Source organism: Globicephala melas, chromosome 16, assembly GCF_963455315.2.
Source record: "Globicephala melas chromosome 16, mGloMel1.2, whole genome shotgun sequence".
NCBI classification, from domain to species: Eukaryota; Metazoa; Chordata; class Mammalia; order Artiodactyla; family Delphinidae; genus Globicephala; species Globicephala melas.
Window position 1 is genome coordinate 39,905,198 of NC_083329.1, and position 18,452 is coordinate 39,923,649.

General features: G+C 37.3%; 1 protein-coding gene across 3 annotated transcripts in view; it reads left to right on the plus strand.

Moving 5' to 3' along the window:
• Positions 1-18,452, plus strand: part of PRKG1 (protein kinase cGMP-dependent 1) — a 1,181,528-nt gene that overhangs the window by 1,158,659 nt on the left and 4,417 nt on the right. For all 3 annotated transcript variants that reach the window (XM_030864960.2, XM_030864959.2, XM_060286056.1), the window contains 4 exons: positions 3,112-3,251; positions 4,375-4,464; positions 11,372-11,513; positions 12,671-12,834. In XM_030864960.2, the coding sequence (XP_030720820.2) occupies positions 3,112-3,251; positions 4,375-4,464; positions 11,372-11,513; positions 12,671-12,834 (536 nt within the window). The remainder of the gene's footprint in view (positions 1-3,111; positions 3,252-4,374; positions 4,465-11,371; positions 11,514-12,670; positions 12,835-18,452) is intronic.

An 18,452-nucleotide genomic window follows, 5' to 3' on the forward strand; every position in this document is an offset into this window, starting at 1 on the left:
CTCAAGGTCTTTGCATACATGGAATTCTAATAGAGTGGTTTCCACTGAACCAGATCCTTTGAGAGAGTCAGACAATAATAAATAGCTATTCTGATTTAAAAGAGACTTAAAAATTTTTTTTCCATGACCAGAGTCATTATTTTTACTTACCATAAAAGTGAGATATGCTAATTGTATAAAAATTGAGCGATTCAAAAAAGTTAAAAAGAGCTAAATCAACTAAAAATCTCCCTAAGAGAAAACCATTGTTAACATATCAGTGAACACATTTCTTTTTGTCTCTTCATAAATTTATTTTGTATTTAGATGTAGATGGATAACTGTCCCCAAGACCCAGATGATATTATCCTAGAGATGATGTTACTAATATAGTAGGCTTTTGGGGAATAATATCACATTTTAGTCATTCAAGGAAAAGCAAGGTTAAGAAAACATCTTGTAAATATAACAACTGAAAATTCAGAGCTGTATCACATAGTTATTTGTCATGTATACTTCCTGTGAAGCATCAGCATTTAGAAATCTTTTCTTCCTTTTTTATGAATAATGGCAGTTTTGGAAAGAAGAAAAAGAGCAAATGCTACATACTTGTCATTTATAGCTTCCCTTGTTTTTATCCTGCTAACCTCAGAGATACACAGTACGGAGCTGAGATACTAGCTCTCTTTGTGGCTTTGCCAGTGATAAGTCATCATGGCTTATTTCATCCTTTCTTTGATTCATTTAGTCAACAAACATTTAATGAGCATTTATCCTTTGTCAGGCACAGTGGACAAAAAAATCCCCAGTCTTGGGTTGCTTACAGACTGGTGAAAAGAGACAGATACTAAACAAGCAATCAGAATAAATATTTGGTGCATTCGCTTGTGATAAGAGCTATAGAGAACACTAAAAAAGGGAAGGGAGAAGTAGGTGATTACTCTTTTATGTAGACTGGTGTGAGGAGAGACTTTCTGATTAGGAAACATTTGAGCAGAGAATTTAGGGAACTGAGAGGGCAAGCCCTGAGGATAACTGTGAGACAATATTCAGGCAGAAGAACAGCATGTGCAAATGGCCTGAAGCAAGAGCTTGCTGTTATGCTCAAGGAGCAGCAAGATGGCCAGTGTGACCTGAGCACAGTGAGCAAGGAGGAAGTGAGGCTTACAGGGAATGGGGGTTCAGATAATGTAGGGCCTTGTCGGACTGTGTGACAGCTTTGTCTTTACCATGAGTGAGATGGGAAGCCACTGCAGTGTTTTGAACAGAGAAGTGACTTGATCTGGCCTTGTTTTCAAGACAACATTTGATCTACCCAAGTTACACGTAGAGAGACCATCACTGAATGCCCATGCGGTGGCACTTTCTCATTTAAGGTCCCAATAACTCCATACAGTAGGTGGCGTTATCCTCAGCAAGAACTGGGCCTCAGAGCAGTTACTCAACTGCCTAAGAGGACTGAGAGAGGCCTTAAGTGGAGTCAGGATTTAAGTCCAGACCTGTTACCCTAAAGCCAGGGTTCTTTCCTCCTAACCTGTGTACCAGTTAAAATGTGTGTTACCATCTCTAAAGAGCATAATTTGTACATTAGGTGTGTGATCTACTCTTCAGTCATTTACCTGGGTCAGACTCTAAAGAGGGAATACGATCTGATTTCTTCTCCTCTGAGTGTTAGTACTCTGACACAGCTCATTTTTCATGTCATCTTTCTTATCCAGATTTCTTTTAGAAGTGGGTTTTCACATTTTTGTATTTTACTATGAACTATAGCTGAATTCATTTGTATCACACTCATCTGTCATCTCAAAGAGTTTCACAAATGGAGTAGAGGGCCTTTAGCTGGTTAAGGCATTTTCAAATATCCATTTTCCCCTCTAACCTGTCATATAGATTCTCAGATGCTGGCAGCAAACTGAGGCCTATTTATTTGAAGTGTCCTCGTGTTTTCTTCCAAAGAGCTTGCCACATTAATGTTCTCTCAATGGAATTCAGTCTGTCCATGTGTACATGAGCAATACACTTAAGACCTTCACTATCCCTGCACTATCCCTGCAGCTAAAGTAAACAGTTCACAACTAAAGAGGGGACAGCCCCACTTCAGCTGAAAAGCAGGAACAGCTTATCATGTTATTTCTCCAAGGCTTTCATTAGTTCAGAAAAACATGGGCTGTTTGGTATTATCTTGAGAATTCTGTGGTTTGAGAACACTCAATGGTAACGCTTTTATATTGCCATTAAGTGATTAGCTCAGTTATCTCTCTTCTTTTCCTTGCAAGTCACCTTGTTGAAATATTGTGTAAAACAGTGAACACAGACCAGTCTGAGGAATGTCATCTGGAGGACCCAAGCTCTCTCCAGAGCCACCGAGAACCATGTGGGGCTGTAACAGAGGCTTGGAAGCATTGGGGACATCAAGGTTCAGTTTAGGTCTCCCAGTTAGTATAACTAAGGAGTAAGGTTTAAGGTCAGACAAGATTAAAGCCATCATGCCTATTTGAGAGGAAAAGAAAAGTAGTTTCCAAAGTCTTTAGAAAGAAATCTTGTTACTATCTTTCTTTTTTTTTAATGGAAGGGAAAGACTGTGAGATAAAAAGAAGAAATAACAGTACACAAATTTTCAGTCTCAGCAGAGACAAGGGTCTATCACTGAATTAAATAACTCTAGAAATGTTTGTGGACGAGGACTAAAAAGAGGAAAAGCATATAGGACCGTATGGTCCTACTTTTTCCTCACTCGAAGTAAAACTGGAGAAGGAATTCGTTTTTATTTTTACTTTTCTGACTGAAGGAGAAAAACTGTAAAGTATACTCAAACACATTATCTGAAATGAAATGAAATAATACAATGAGAATCAAATACACTTTCCCTCTTCTAATCCCAGTGGGCACAAAACTAATTGGCAATCCAGTTAGTGAAGATGCATCAGTTCCAGTGGAATGAGATTGGGCAACAGCTGTGAGCCCTGGATTTCAAACCCAGCTCCAGCAAGGCTTTACTGTGATACAGGTGGTGTTTGGGGTGTCATTTCAGTGCTCCATGCACCTGTTAATTTGGGGCTAAGAATGCATTCTGTTATATTAACTCTGTGGGGTTTTTTTTTCCTCACTTACTCCCTTCTGGCTTTCTTTAAGGTCCAATTGAAAAGTGAAGAATCCAAAACCTTTGCAATGAAAATTCTCAAGAAACGCCACATCGTGGATACGAGACAGCAGGAGCACATCCGCTCGGAGAAGCAGATCATGCAGGGGGCTCATTCCGATTTCATAGTGAGGTAAAGACCCTGTCCCAGGGCTCAAGTCCCCAACTCCAAGTGGAAAAGCAACCACATTTGCACTCACTGTTACACATCTGATTCACACAAAGAAACATAATTTTTAATCTGATTTTAAAAAAGTTTTTACTAAATAAAAAAACACTAGGGCTTCCCTGGTGGCTCAGTGGTTGAGAGTCCGCCTGCTGATGCAGAGGACACGGGTTCGTGCCCCGGTCCGGGAGGATCCCACATGCCGCGGAGCGGCTGGGCCCGTGAACCATGGCCGCTGAGCCTGCGCGTCCGGAGCCTGTGCTCCGCAACGGGAGGGGCCCCAACAGTGAGAGGCCCGAGTACCGGAAAAAAAAAAAAAAAAAAAAAAACCACTAAAATTTTGATTCTTTTCTTTTTTTTTTTTTAATGAGAATCAGATTCTGTGAAAAGAACATGTTTTTCCCAAAGGAGATATCAGAGTTCTTAATGTTCCATTTTTATCCTGTTATTCCAAGAACTCTGCATAGACCTCTGGTGCATGAAAGACAAAATACCAAAAATCAAACTATTTTACCTTGAATATTCTTTATTTGCATATTTTCTGAAGTTGTTAAAAAATGAAATAACTATCCCATCTCGGTATTTTGAGAGCACTGATAAGACAATGGTTTTTTTTTTAATACGCAGAAGCTTTTCTAGTTAATTTGCCAGTGGCACTTGATGAAAACAGGGTATCACATGAATTTAAGTGAACAGTGCATAAATGTCATACACATCTATATTTTAAAGTGTCACCTACTGAATATCCATGCACACTGCATGTTTATGACCACTAAATATCGCTCAAGAGGCCACACTTGAAACGTTAGCCAAATTGGAATTAGAGGAACCCCAGGAAGCCCTCTTGGTTCATAATCATTTGGATTAATCCATTTCAAAGGAGAGACTACCCCCTACAGTGTGAAAATCTTAGTCATGAGCCATCGCTTCCTTTTTCCTCTTTGTGAATTTAGATCTTTCTCATTCTTTTAATAAGATTTCAAGCTTGGTAAATCAACAGTAAGACTGTAATCCGGGCACCGAAAACATTTACATGCTTTTAAAAGACAGTAACGTTTATAATCTTTGTTTTCTTGTTTGCAAATCACAGATTATACAGAACATTTAAGGACAGCAAATATTTGTATATGTTGATGGAAGCTTGCCTAGGTGGAGAGCTCTGGACCATTCTCAGGGATCGGTAAGAGTTTTACGAAATTTCTATCATGTCTTTGAAAATGTAGTTGACTGTGATGGTTTGTAAGAAGAGTCCATTTTTATAAAGTATAGAAGTCATATTTACATATGCTTGTATTTCAAAATGTAAATATGGGTCACAACCCACGATATACATGTGATTGACTGTAAATAGGAAACTCACTCTGTTTCAGATTTGTAACCAACGATATAGGATTAGTCCACCATAAAAATGGTACCTGTCAAGGTACATGCAGAAGCTTTAGTTTAACTTGAATATCACAATCAGACAACTATATACCTAGAATTCACTTCATTGCTGTTAACAATGAAGAGAATTAAAGTTATTTTATAGTCGCAATCTAGATTAACTGTCAGTTGGATTGTTCCACTCATTCTCCAGATGGGCTATCTTTCCTAACACTGGGAATTTTTTCCAAAGTAACTTTTCCCTCTACCTTTACATTGCTCTTTGGTTTCAAAATTAACAGAAGTTTCCAACCATCCCTTTCAGGACTTACCTGGTCTTGGGAAGAAAAGGAACCCACTTAACACTCCTCTTTGCCCTTTCAGGGCAAGTAAAGTTGGTCTCTTTAGCGCTTATTTGTTTTTTTTTTTTATTATTCAAAATTAATTTTCTATTTCCTATTTATGTATAACAAACTATCATTTAAAAAAAGTATTCTACCAACCCTAAATGTTTACTTAAAGAAAAACTACAGTTTTCTGTGAATGACCTAATAACATTCAAACGGCATCTTTGTTCCTTTGAATATTCACCTTCAGACATCTTTTTCTTTTCTTATTTGTTACAATCTCACCCCACAGGCTCTCCTTCATCAGGTAACATCTTTCAGACTCAGCTATAGACAGCCCTAATGTCCCCAGAAAGCCATGTTATTTTTTGACAGTATATTATTTTGTAGATATCCCAGAATAGAACTAGTTCTTTATAAACTATTGCTTTGAAGTCTCATTCCTAATTGTATCCTTATGGTACCTTCATATCTTTGTACCCGCTGCCCTTTCAGGTCTTTTATTCCCACTGCTTTACTTGTATATGACAAATGGGTTTCTTTTTACCTTATTGTGTCCTATTACGTTAATGGTTTTTTTCTTAAATTCAAGGTAAATATGCCTATTAGGGAATGTATCATTTTGGCACTAGGGGACAGGGTTAACATCTGTACTGAGCCATTATATCATACTGTATTACTATATTACTGTTAATTAATTTTTGGGTACAGATTATACGCCAGGCATTGTGGTAGAGGCCCGGGATAAAATGATAAATAAAACAGTTGTGGTCCCATGCCTCATACAGGATGTAGCAGAAAGTTAATATTCTGATTTGTGAGTTAATATCTGGTTTATCCTAATGTGCTTCTACTATATTATTTTTGACCTGACCTTCCAATACACTGATTTATTTGAAATCTCTTCCCTACTTTGTTCTAATTAGAAGAGGAGATTTACTGGTAGAAGTAAACATTAAAGCAATAATAAGCCACTTAGGGAAAGGAACAGCGATTTTAAACTTCTATTAACTTCTTTAACAAGACACCAACAACAATAAAATTTTTTAAATAGCTTTAAAAATAATAATAAAAGTTAACCTAAAGTCCACTCAAACATGCATAGACATCAATATTCAACTTATTTTTTGCAAGGAAACTGTTTCATATTTCTCCTTAGTTAACTTGATTTTGCATTTTTGGGGGTACATAAATGCTAGCCAAGGCTTACAAGTGAGATGTATTTGGATTTGTCGGGGTAGCAAAGGAATGCTATCAAGAAGCAGCTTGTCTTGGGAGGAGTGGATGGAGGGAGAAGATCAGTGATGGTCCTTTTTCTACCTCCACCAGACTGCTTACTGACCCTTTCTTTTGTCTTCCCTTTTATCTTCCTTGGATTTGGGGTACACAGTTGCTGAGTCCCCCCCAGTGTACTAAATATTCATTAAGGAGGCATGATCCAGAGAAATAGCAGCTACCTGATCCTTCCTAAAGATTCAGAGGGGCTGAAGCCTCGACATGGAAAGCAATGAAGCTGTCGTATATAAAATCATCTCGGACTCATTGTCCCCTGCCAGCTTTCTTTTTTAGATATTCAATATGTATGTAGCCTTACTGCTTTTATTCCAAGAGACTTTTTTTTTTCCTACGTAAGAAATTGCTAAAGGGAAAGCATAGTTTTGGATATCCAGGCTCCAATTAATACTGTCACAGACTAGCTTCCTCATTGCTTGTTTAAACTGGGGCTGAGAAATCCTAAAGATTAACTGTTAGAACCAAAAAAATGCCAAGAGAAAAAGGAAATTAATTATGCTATTTGTCACAGTGTATATAAAAGTATCCTCAGTCAAAATAAACCTTTTTGTTCAGTTCCTTTAGTTTTCCTCTTGGGTCCCAGTAAGTAGTAGTAAGGGAGAAGCTATTCTGAGAGCATAAAGGAAATGTATTGGTGGGAAGGTTAATGTGAAGAAAGGCTTGTGTGACCTCTGAGCCTCAGGGATTTAGCGCAGGAAGTCTCCTATAGCAATGACATCCTCCTTCCTTCACCTAGCAGCTGAGCTGACCATTTCCTGCCTCTCACTCTCTTTCTTCTCATCAGCATAGAAAAAGAACACAGAGCAGTTTTTTATTTGTTGTCAGGAAGAAGGAATTAAAATGATACCATATATACAAACAGATTTTGAGGACTATTAAATTTTTTTTTAATCTTGGAAATAGGAACTACAGCACTGAAATGTTAATTGTTGCAATCTCCCTGGTTTCTCCTTTAATTAGCTATCATGTTTTATCTTCTAGTTTGTGACTTTTTTCCACAAATTCTGTTCCATTATTTGGAATATACAAACTATATTTTATTCACTTCTTCTCTATAACAGTTACAGAATTGTCAACCACAACTTTCTTAAAAATGTAAGTGGTTGATATATATATATATATAGAGAGAGAGAGAGAGGTTATTAGTATATATTACAGTTATTAGTATATATTACATTAATATTAGTATTTAATACATATTCTAATATCATTTACTTAATTTGAATTTTTTAAAGTGTACGTTAATTTTTCCTACAGAACGTATTAAACAATTACATAAGAAACCATAATTATCACATCTCACTTCTGGTCTCGAGTCTTCCTGGATGTGTTTTATAAGCCAGCAAGTGACTTTCTATATACATTCTCCTTAATTCCAGCTATTTTATGGGAGGTGATTACTTAAATTCCATCTTAGATGACCCATTAGGTAGAATCTGTGTCATTTCTTAATTTGGTTGAAAGTCCTTTAAGGAAATGAGTCCGTTTTCATAATAATTTAGCCTTCCTACTTTGGCAATAAACCTGTAGCATGCTTCAGGTTTATATACTCACTAATGATTGTGGTCACTAGTCAATGAAAAGAGGGAACTTGTCTTTCAGTGAGAGATGCTTTGTCTTTGTTACATTCTGCCATTTCAGGACTTGGTTATGGCAAGTTGATTAAACACTGTGATTACATTTTAATTTGAGTCTATCAATAAGTATACATAACCCTCAAATCCCCTGAAGCAAATTGTTGTTATCTACTGCCATCTAGCTAAGATAAAACACCTACTCCCTCCCGGAGAGGATATAAGGACCTATCCCTTACTTGTTAATTGAAATGACACAACTGTCAAGGCATAATATATTATTTCAAAGAGCTATATAGGGGAATGATTTCTTTCTTCAAGCAACTTTAACTGTTGATAAAACAAGCTTTCGTTTTAAATCAAATTTACATTGTCATTTCCGATTCTAATAGTAATTTTTCATTGTGAATCACCCTAATGCTGTGGTTTTTGACTGCTTTCCAAAAGGGTATTTTAAAATTCACAAATTACCTACATCAAATATTTAGTGATGAAACTGTGTTGCTGGTAAACATTTTGTGTGCATATATTGTGTTGATTTGTCACATAACACAGAAACAGATTTGAGACAAATTTTTTATTTAATTTTTAAAAACAGTTACAAATATATTTATATATGGGAGATACTCAATACAGATCTGTTGAAGGGCTAGAAACCAGCTTTCTAGAGCTCTCCAAATTCCAAAATGGCTCAGAAACAAGCTGTCAAGAACTGAAGACCCAGTGATGGATGTTTATGGTCAGTTCCCTTCATGATGAAAAAAGGAGGGTTTTGATTGGTAAGCAATATAAGGATAATTTTCACCTGTACACTTGGGAGAAGCATGGAGAAAGTGAAAAGAACAGAGATTAGCAGAAAACGCTTCAGAGCTGACTCACGGCGATTAGCCTTTGCAGTGAGAAGCAGCAAATATTGGGTTGGCCCAAAAGTTCGTTCAGGTAACATCTTAGGGAAAAACCCGAACGAACATTTTGGCCAATCCAATATTTCAGTAGTAGTGATAGAGTTGCAAACTCCCATCCCCAAGGACTGTCCTATATCGGTCACTTTTCCTAGATTAAGACACTGGAGGCGCTAAAGAAGAGGTTTTGGTGCTCAATAGTAATGGCTACTACTTACTGAGTACCAGATGTGTGCCAGGCACTTATTCTAATACACGCCTCAAGTTCTTTGTATCCTCACAACAACCCAGAGAGAGAGTTTCTGTTATTAGTCTCATTTTGCACATGACAACACTAAGACCTGGAGAGGTACAGTCAGTTACTTAAGATTAAACAGTAAGTGGAGGCCAGATTTGAGCCCAGGATTTTGCTTCATTCAGAGTGCACATTCGTAACCTACGGCCTCCTCTGATGAATCTGAGTTTGCATTAGGATTTTTTTCGTCTTTCTGCTAATGATCAGCTTGTTCAGAATATAAATATGAATACCATTCAGAGATGCCATGAGAAATTGATCTCTCATTAAGTGTGTACTCTTTACAGAAACAATGCATTTGTCCATTTGGTTCCATTTTATTAACAACTGAATATTAAGGGAAACAGATCTGTTGCCCAGCATCGCAACTGCAGAAATAACTCTTCTTCTAACAGGAAGCAAGAATTGTAGGCTTTTGAAAAGGCCCACCCATATTGCAATTAGACAGTCCTGCTACAAGGAAGTAATCAATTTTTGTATTAAAACAAGGCATGTAATGTGAAAAAAGACAAAGCTCTATTCTATGTACTGTTTTGTTTAGATTGTTTTGCTTTGCTGTGCTCTCCATTGAGAAGGGATTGAAGTCATATACAGCACTCAGTATAAAGTTGCTCATTAATTATCTACACATGGATGCTTACTATTTCAGGCAAATGATCTCTCAAAGAAATATGCTGCTCTTGATAGACAAATATACTTAATTAAGGACAAAGATGAAAGGACCTTTAAGGTACTATTCTAATCCCTTTCCCAATACACAGGATTATATAGTGTTGGTTCTGCAAAGATAGCTCCAAGTCAGAAAACAATTGCAGCATAATGTATACCATTCATTTCCTAATATAGATGCAATTCTTCTCAAACTTTTTCTTGTCCTTATAGATTCACAATTGTTCCATCCAGATATTGTTGAAGAGAGATACTAGAAACCTAGTGATTACAGTTAAGAGTCTAGTATCTAGAGGAGTAGATATCATCATGCCCTGAATTGTATTTCAAAAGAAGGATATTCCCTTTGGGAAGAGCTAATTATTTCAGTGACAACTCAGGGGACATTAGTAGTTAAAATGCAGACTATACCTTTCTGGAAGACACTGACTATTTCTAAAACATGACCTGAAAGATGGCTGCATTAGCCTTAGATTCACTGATAAATTTTGCAAGATAGCAGCTGTTATCGTACTTTTCGGTTTGTTAGAATTTATTTCTCAATATTGAAGAAGAAGCAAATGTGAGCAAGATGCAAACTGGTATCAGTGACTCTCGTGAAAGCAAGCTCTGGGCCTCCGCTTTGCTGCATGTTCCCCAAAACCACCTGAGTGCTTGCTGTCCTGTTACATCTCAGCCAACTCAAGAGCTGATGTTCACACTAATGTTCTTGAATTTTCACGAAATTATTTAATTGCATTTACTACTACTTGGGAAAGAAGAGGGGAAAAAAAAAAGTAGTTTATCTTTCTAAGGGATATTCCATAGGGGAAAAAAAAACAGGTAAAGTATAAAGGTTCTTCCCTAGAACCAAGGAGTCAACCTTAGATGCCAAGGTTTTTTTCCTTTACTGTTATTTCATTAAATAAACACACACTCACGCACACATACACGTACAGAGAGACAAAGAGCTTTCTTGCTAAACATCATAATCAAGTTTAATAAACATTCCCTTCCAATTACCTTTTTCCTTCTTTTAGCTCCATCTTTTCCTTCTAATAAGGCAGTAGCATAGGAAATAGATATTATTTGTCTTGCTGACAGAAGTTTCAGACAGAATACTTAGATTGCGATCTGTTAACAGTAGCGTTGTAACTCATTTCCAAAGTGGTTCTTTGAAAACATTAACTTTTATTCACACTCATGAGCCACATCTCTATTATTTAGAAAGATTTTTAAAACTAAGAATAAATATGACTAAACTCATAAACTGTTCTTTAAAAAACACCCCTTGGTAGACGAGGTCTAAAATAGGATTTGCCTCTCTTCTGCCCACCTCTGTAACTTCGCCTTTTAACATTGGAGTGGGCTGTTGTGAGGAATCCACGAAGTACATGAAACGTGGTATGTGGTTGACCTCCTCTTCAGTATATTCAGGAAGTTAGATTTAACCATCCTACTCATAAGGGCAAAGAATTCCTTGACTTAACCCTCAGATGCTTTTTAAAACCCAGTATCCAAAGGTAGCCCTATGACATTTGGCCAGTAGGACACTGGTCTCTGGGGTCACATTCTGGCGTAGGAATATAGTGACGTGAGAAACTGACCCTTATTAGACAAACTAATTTCTTTCCTACTTTTTATTCCATTTTCTGTGTCTCAGAGGTTCATTTGAAGATTCTACAACCAGATTTTACACAGCATGTGTGGTAGAAGCTTTTGCCTATCTGCATTCCAAAGGAATCATTTACAGGGACCTCAAGCCAGAAAATCTCATCCTAGACCACCGAGGTTACGCCAAATTGGTCAGTGTGTTTCACACATGGTTTCTGCCCTGCACTTTAAAATACTGGCTAATGAACAGGCTGTAGCGTTACTGTTTTCAACTAACTATTCTTTCAAGTTATGTAAAGGTTATGAGAAATTAAATTGGCTAGGTTTTAATTAATAATATGCTGGCAAAACATGCTTAAATAGGCTCGCGCTTGCTTGCATGTGTTCGTAGACCCAGAAAAGCTTCGTAGAAGTCCTATGTCTAGCTGGGTTTCTGCCATCCAAAGGGAATAGGTCATATGTGGAGAACCATGAATCATTATCTTAAAGAATACTGTAATGCTAATGGAAAAAAAGGGCTTGCTGGCAATGTTATCCAGGCCATGTTAGTAATAATATTAGTAATAATAAAATTGGCCAAGAGCTCTAAAGATCTACAGTAAGAAGGGAAGTTCTCTTATTTTAAAATGTGTAACTTTTGTAGACTTTGGATCTTTCAGTGCCTGATTCTGTTTTTTAAATTTTTGGAATTTTTATTCAACCTATGATTTTCAAAGCAATCACATCAATGATAGTTAATTATTTGTATTCTCAACCAGTTGTTTTAGAAAAAAATGGTTTTCTGCATTTGAGGCTCCTGCTTCAAAAGTTTTCTAGAAACATGAAGAATACGTTTCGATTTTATCTCTGTTTTCCAAGGACAGAGTTATTGGTCCCAAATATTGGACCAAATATTGGTCCCAAAGCTGAGCTTTGTAACTCAGCTCCTTCAACAATAAAAATGGCTTCTCAATTAACACTAAATGAATTGTCAACTTCATTAAGTCCAGGAGATATCTGGAAAATATGCCTGAGTAAAGGAGAAATTATTTGTTTATACCCCAACCTCCACTGGCATAAAAGAAGGAAAAACGGAAAGTATTTCCATAAAGAAAAGTTTGCCTTTATTTTCGGTGATGTGAATTTTATCCTATGTTAAGGTTTCAACTTTTCCTTTTGAAACTGAGCTTGAGCAGGGAGGCTTTGTTTGTTCGAAATATACAGAGGACTTTTTAGAAGACAGGACTCCAATAGTTCAAATCTGTTTTTATTTTATTATCATCAGCAGCATACGTCAACAAAGTAGCTTTTTGCTTTTAAGCTTAATCAAAAGTGGCTTGGAATATCTTGTTTTTTCTCTCTTTGTAAGGTTGATTTTGGCTTCGCAAAGAAAATAGGATTTGGAAAGAAAACATGGACTTTTTGTGGGACTCCAGAGTATGTAGCCCCAGAGATCATCCTGAACAAAGGCCATGACATTTCAGCCGACTATTGGTCACTGGGAATCCTAATGTATGAACTTCTGACTGGCAGGTATGGACATTGATAGAGAACTGCTGATAAAAATAGACCAGCAAACAGCTACACACTCCTGTCTTTGTCACTCTGGCGAGACCATCTTAAAGTACTTTCACCAGATCTTGTTACCACACTTTTTAATTAGTTATGCAGATAACCAGGAATTCATAAAGTAAAAACTAAAATGGGTCAGATGAGGGGAACAAACTCAACATCAACTCTCAACTCTCATTATTTATACATATGTGAATGTGGAATCATCTAGTGTCTTTCTGTGAGATCTCTGAGCCTAGTCATTTAGCCAGCAAGGAAGATGAAAGTCATATAAAAATATACAGTCAACTATTTGTAGAAATAAGAGAACCTGTTAGCAATTGTTATATCTAAATGAGATGTAAATGCTTTGTGTAATAATATTGTAGTCTTCAACAACTTAAAAAAGGTACTGTGGATACGACCAGGTATAAAACGGACTATAAACTCAAGGAAAAGAGGAACAAATATGCCACCAAGCCCTGTGCTCAGGACAATAATTAAGAAGGTCATTATGAACTGAAGAGTTCAGAAGAAGGTTAAGTTTGTCCAGGGAGGCTTTTGAAGAGCGTAGGACCAGCTGGGCCTTGCAGGAAGAATACAGAGAGCAAAGTTCACTCCAGGCAGAAAGGCATGGCTTAAATAGAGGGGGAGTAGTGGGCAAAGACATGAAAAAGGTTCATGTTAAGAAATGATGGGAGATCCAAAGAGAGTCATCTTTCAAGAATCATGATTGCTGTACCTCAGTGTTTGGACTCCATCCAGAGAGGGACTCATGGAGGATTTTCTGATAAAGGCGTGACATGTGTTGTGGTGTTTAAGGAAAACAAGCTGGCAGTAATGGGTAGAGCAAATTGGAAGAGGGATGGGGAGGCTAGTTTGAAGATAATTCCCATAATTCAGATCTAAGAAGAAGCATGCAGTGGAATGTGAAAGAATTACTTAAGAGAACTTAGTAGCTACAGTGAAAATGAGAGGAAGATGGGACTTTCAGTCTCACGGTTATTTGTGCAGATTCAGTGAATCTATTAAGCAATGAGAAAGTCTAGAACATAGGAAGCACTCCATTGATGCTAACACCTACTACTAGTACTACCATTGCCAGGAACAGTTATGTGGTGGTTATTATTTCACTTGTAGACATTTTGAATTTATTTATTTATTTATGGCTGCGTTGAGTCTTCGTTGCTGCACACGGGCTTTCTCTAGTTGCAGAGAGTGGGGGCTCTTTGTTGTGGTGCACAGGCTTCTCATTACGGTGGCCTCTTCTGTTGCGGAGCACGGGCTCTAGGCTCATGGGCTTCAGTAGTTGTGGCGCACGGGCTTAGCTACTCCACAGCACGTGGGATCTTCCCAGACCAGGGCTCGAACCTGTGTCCCCTGCACTGGCAGGCAGACTCTCAACCACTGTGCCACCGGGGAAGCCCACTTGTGGACATTTTATACCATTACTCTTGAAACATCTTATGTTGACTTCAAATTAATAAACCTCGTTGGTGTTTTCTGTTAATTTTAGATGAAAGATACATAGGCAAAGGCAGTTAAATACCACAGGAGAAATGATTCAGAGAAACATGGGAAGAGTTCAAATTGTTATCTAGAATTTCTTTGCAGCTGTTGAAAGCATGATCTCTTTAAAAAAGTAACTTCAACAAATGTCTGTAAGTGTTCACAGATGAAAATTAGTAAACTTGCAGACCTCAAGAACAGTACAAAGCTGAAAATCATATTATAAGCAACAGAAAAACAGAATAGCAATTAAAAACCCAGCCAGGAAGGTAGTAGATAGACCTCAGGAAAAAAGAAAAAAGGATATAGAAATTATTACAGAAAGAAGATACAGAAGTCCAAGGAAATAGGAAAAACAACTATGTATATGAAGAGACGATTACAAGTGGGATAGAAAACATACTCAATTACATGATAGAAAATTCATGACATAGACCAGTCACAGATGGTCTCAGTGGATCATTTTGATCAACAGTAACCATGGGGAAACAGAGTCATAACACCACCATGTGTCCTAGTGCAATTTCCTAGCTTCAATGATAAGGAATAATTATATAGTCTCTAAGCTACAAAAGCATGTCATATATGATGATGGGAGTGAGGAGGATTAGAATTCAAGTTGTTGGCCTCAACCTCCTCTATAGCACCTTTAATGCCAAAAGATAGAATATTAAGAACTATGTAGTTCTGAGAGAGACAGAGTACAACTCAACTAATTTATACAAAATTAAGTTATTCTTAAATTATTCTTAAAATATAAAGACAACATATAAAGTGTGTACCCCAGGGCTTCCCTGGTGGCACAGTGGTTGGGAGTCCGCCTGCCGATGCAAGGGACACGGGTTCATGCCCCGGTCCGGGAAGATCCCACATGCCGCGGAGCCTGGGCGTCCGGAGCCTGTGCTCCGCAGCGGGAGAAGCCACAACAGTGAGAGGCCCGCATACCGCATATTAAAAAAAAGCACTTAAAGTGTCAACCCCAGGGCTTTCTTAGAAACACTACTGTATGACCAAGTCAACTAAGAGATGAATGAAAATAAATTTGGTTATTGAGCAGAATGGAAATGTTATAGTCTTTGGCAATTTTAAAAGTTAAGCTGGGAGAGAGAAGGTAGGAATGACTATAGGAATACTTATTGCTCATAATTCACAACTAGGATTACAATTGAATTATGTTGTTATAAAAAAGAAAACTCCGAAGTGTTTAAAATATTTTTTCTTTAAAATTTATTGGAGTATAGTTGATTTACAGTGTTGTGTGTCAGTTTCAGGTGTACAGCAAAGTGATTCAGTTATACATATAGCTATTCTTTAGATTCTTTTCCCATATAGGTTATTACAGAATATTGAGTAGAGTTCCCTCTGCTATACAGTAGGTCCTTGTTGGTTACCTATCTTATGTAGAGTAGCATGTGTGTATTCATCCCTCCCTGCTACGTTTCTCCTTTGGTAACCATAAGTTTGTTTTTGATATCTGTAACTGTTTGTTTTGTAAATAAGTTCATTTGCTTTTTTTAAATTAGATTCCACATATGAGTGATATATGATATTTGTCTTTCTCTGGCTAACTTCACTCAGTGTGATAATCTCTAGGGCCATCCATGGTGCTGCAGATGGCATTATTTCATTCTTTTATTATGGCTGAGTAATATTCTACTGTATATATGTACCACCCCTTCTTTATCCACTCCTTCACTGATGGACAATAAGGTTGCTTCCACGTCTTGCCTATTGTAAACAGTGCTGCTGTGAACATTGTATCATGTTTTTCTCCAGATGTGTATGCCGAGGAGTGGGATTGCTGGGTCATATGGTAGCTCTATTTTTAGTTTTTTAAGGAACCTCCATAGTGGCTGTACCAATTTACATTCCCACCAACAGTGCAGGGAGGGTTCCTTTTTCTCCCCACCCTCTCCAGCACTTATTATCTGTAGACTTTTTCATGATGGCTCTTCTGACCAGGGGAGGTGATACCTCACTGTGGTTTTGATTTGCATTTCTCTGATAATTAGCGATGTTGAGCATCTTTTCATGTGCTTTTTGGCCACCTGTATGTCTTTTTTGGAGAAATGTCTATGTAGGTCTTCCACCCACTTTTTGATTGGGTTTTTTGATAGAGAGTAATCCTTTGTTGGTTGCTTCATTTGCAAATATTCTGTGGGTTGTCTTTTCGTTTTGTTTATGGTTTCCCTTTGCAAAAGCTTTTAATTAGGTCCCATTTGTTTGTGTTTTTAATTTCTAGGAGGTGGATCCAAAAAGATTGCTGTGATTTATGTCCAAAAGAGTGTTCTTCCTATGTTTTCCTCTAGGAGTTTTATAGTATCAGCCTTATATTTAGGTCTTTGATCCATTTTGAGTTTTTGTGTTAGGGAGTGTTCTAATTTCGTTCTTTTACATGTAGCTGTCCAGTTTTCCCAGCACCACTTATTGAAGAGACTGTCTTTTCTCGCCTTTGTTGTAGATTAATTGACCAGAGGTGCATGGGTATATTTCTGGGCAAAAACATTTTTTAATGTTGTTGGTGAAGAAGCACATATTGAAATTAACTTCAAGTAAAATTAAATTGAATACTTTGTATTTTCACATATTTCACATGTTGCCTGAATATCTTGGCCAGACCATGCATGGCTTGCAAAAAACCACAAAAGTCACCTTTATGTTAGAAAGAAAGAACAAAAATCAATGCAAAAATATAAATTAGAACCAACATTAAGTTGATAACAAGAAAAACCAAGATGTGGTGGTTCTTCATGTTTAAAGTGAAAATAAAAACTGGCAAATTAACTTGAGAGTAGAGAGAATAGTCAATCATAACATTATGTAAAGAGAAAATTCTTAGAATACTAAATAGAATTGGATGTTAATACATTATAAAGAGTGGTTTAACATGACAGTTTATGACAAATAGAAAGTACTTGTTACAGAAAATAGGGACAAAACCTTAATGCACACAGCCCTTTTTAAGCAATTCATTGTTTTCAACTTTCTCAATAGAAGGAAATATTTGAACCGCTAATTTTATGGATAGACAAAAAATAATCCAGAAAACGTCTTCCCCCAAGAAACATGAACGAGCCCTATATTTATTAGGAGATTAATTAATTCCAAAGAAATCAGCTGTCAAGGCACATCATAACCTCCCTTCTGAACTGTGGGAAAGTTGATGGAAGGAGCTGACGTTAGTCACATCTGTATTCCCTAAGCCTGGCACAAAGCCACAGTCCAAGGATGGATAGGTAAATAACCCAACAGATCTGGCTTATGAGGGACTGGGTATCACATCCTTTCTAACAAAGAGGATGTCTTGCATTAGGTTATCTGAGGATGGATAAAGAGGGAGAAAAGGATAGGAAGAGCATTGTTCTGTAGAAGCATTAGTTCAACAAATATTTACTGACCACTTACTATGTGTTAGGCATTCCACCAGACTCTGGGAATACCAGCAGGGACTGGAAGGGAAGACAGACATAAAACAAATACTCACCAAAATGAAGTAGTTACAAAGTATAATAAGTGGCATACAGGGTTCTATAAGAGTGTAACAGGTGAATCTAACTTAGATTGATTAGATTATTACATTAGGTTTGTTGGTTGATAATGTTTATATGATTCGTTACATTTGGGTGATCAGAGCAGGCCTTTTTGAGTAAGCAGCATAACACTTAATAAGTGAGGCATTAGCCAGGAGGCCTGGGAAGTACCTAACAGTGCCCTGAGGTGGGAGAGTGCTGGGTACTTCAGAGGAGCAGAGAAAGGCTGGTCTACCTGGATCCCAGGGAGTGAGCACGGTAATGGCAGGAGATGGGGTCATACCAGTGATGTTCTTGTAGCCCATTCTAATGATGTTGGACTTCATCCCAAGTGTAATCAGTGAGCTGATAAGTCACCTGCACTGAAAAGAAATGAGGGGAACAGTGGACACACTTGACCCATTTATGGGTTTTGCTAAACAATTTGCTTGGAAACATTTCCACACATGATAATGTTTTGCCATTAATCGAGTTTCATTTCACTATTAATATATGTCCCCAAATAAGAACTGTCATTTGTGGAGTTATAACAATAAGTGTTCTTATTTAGAAAACCAAGTA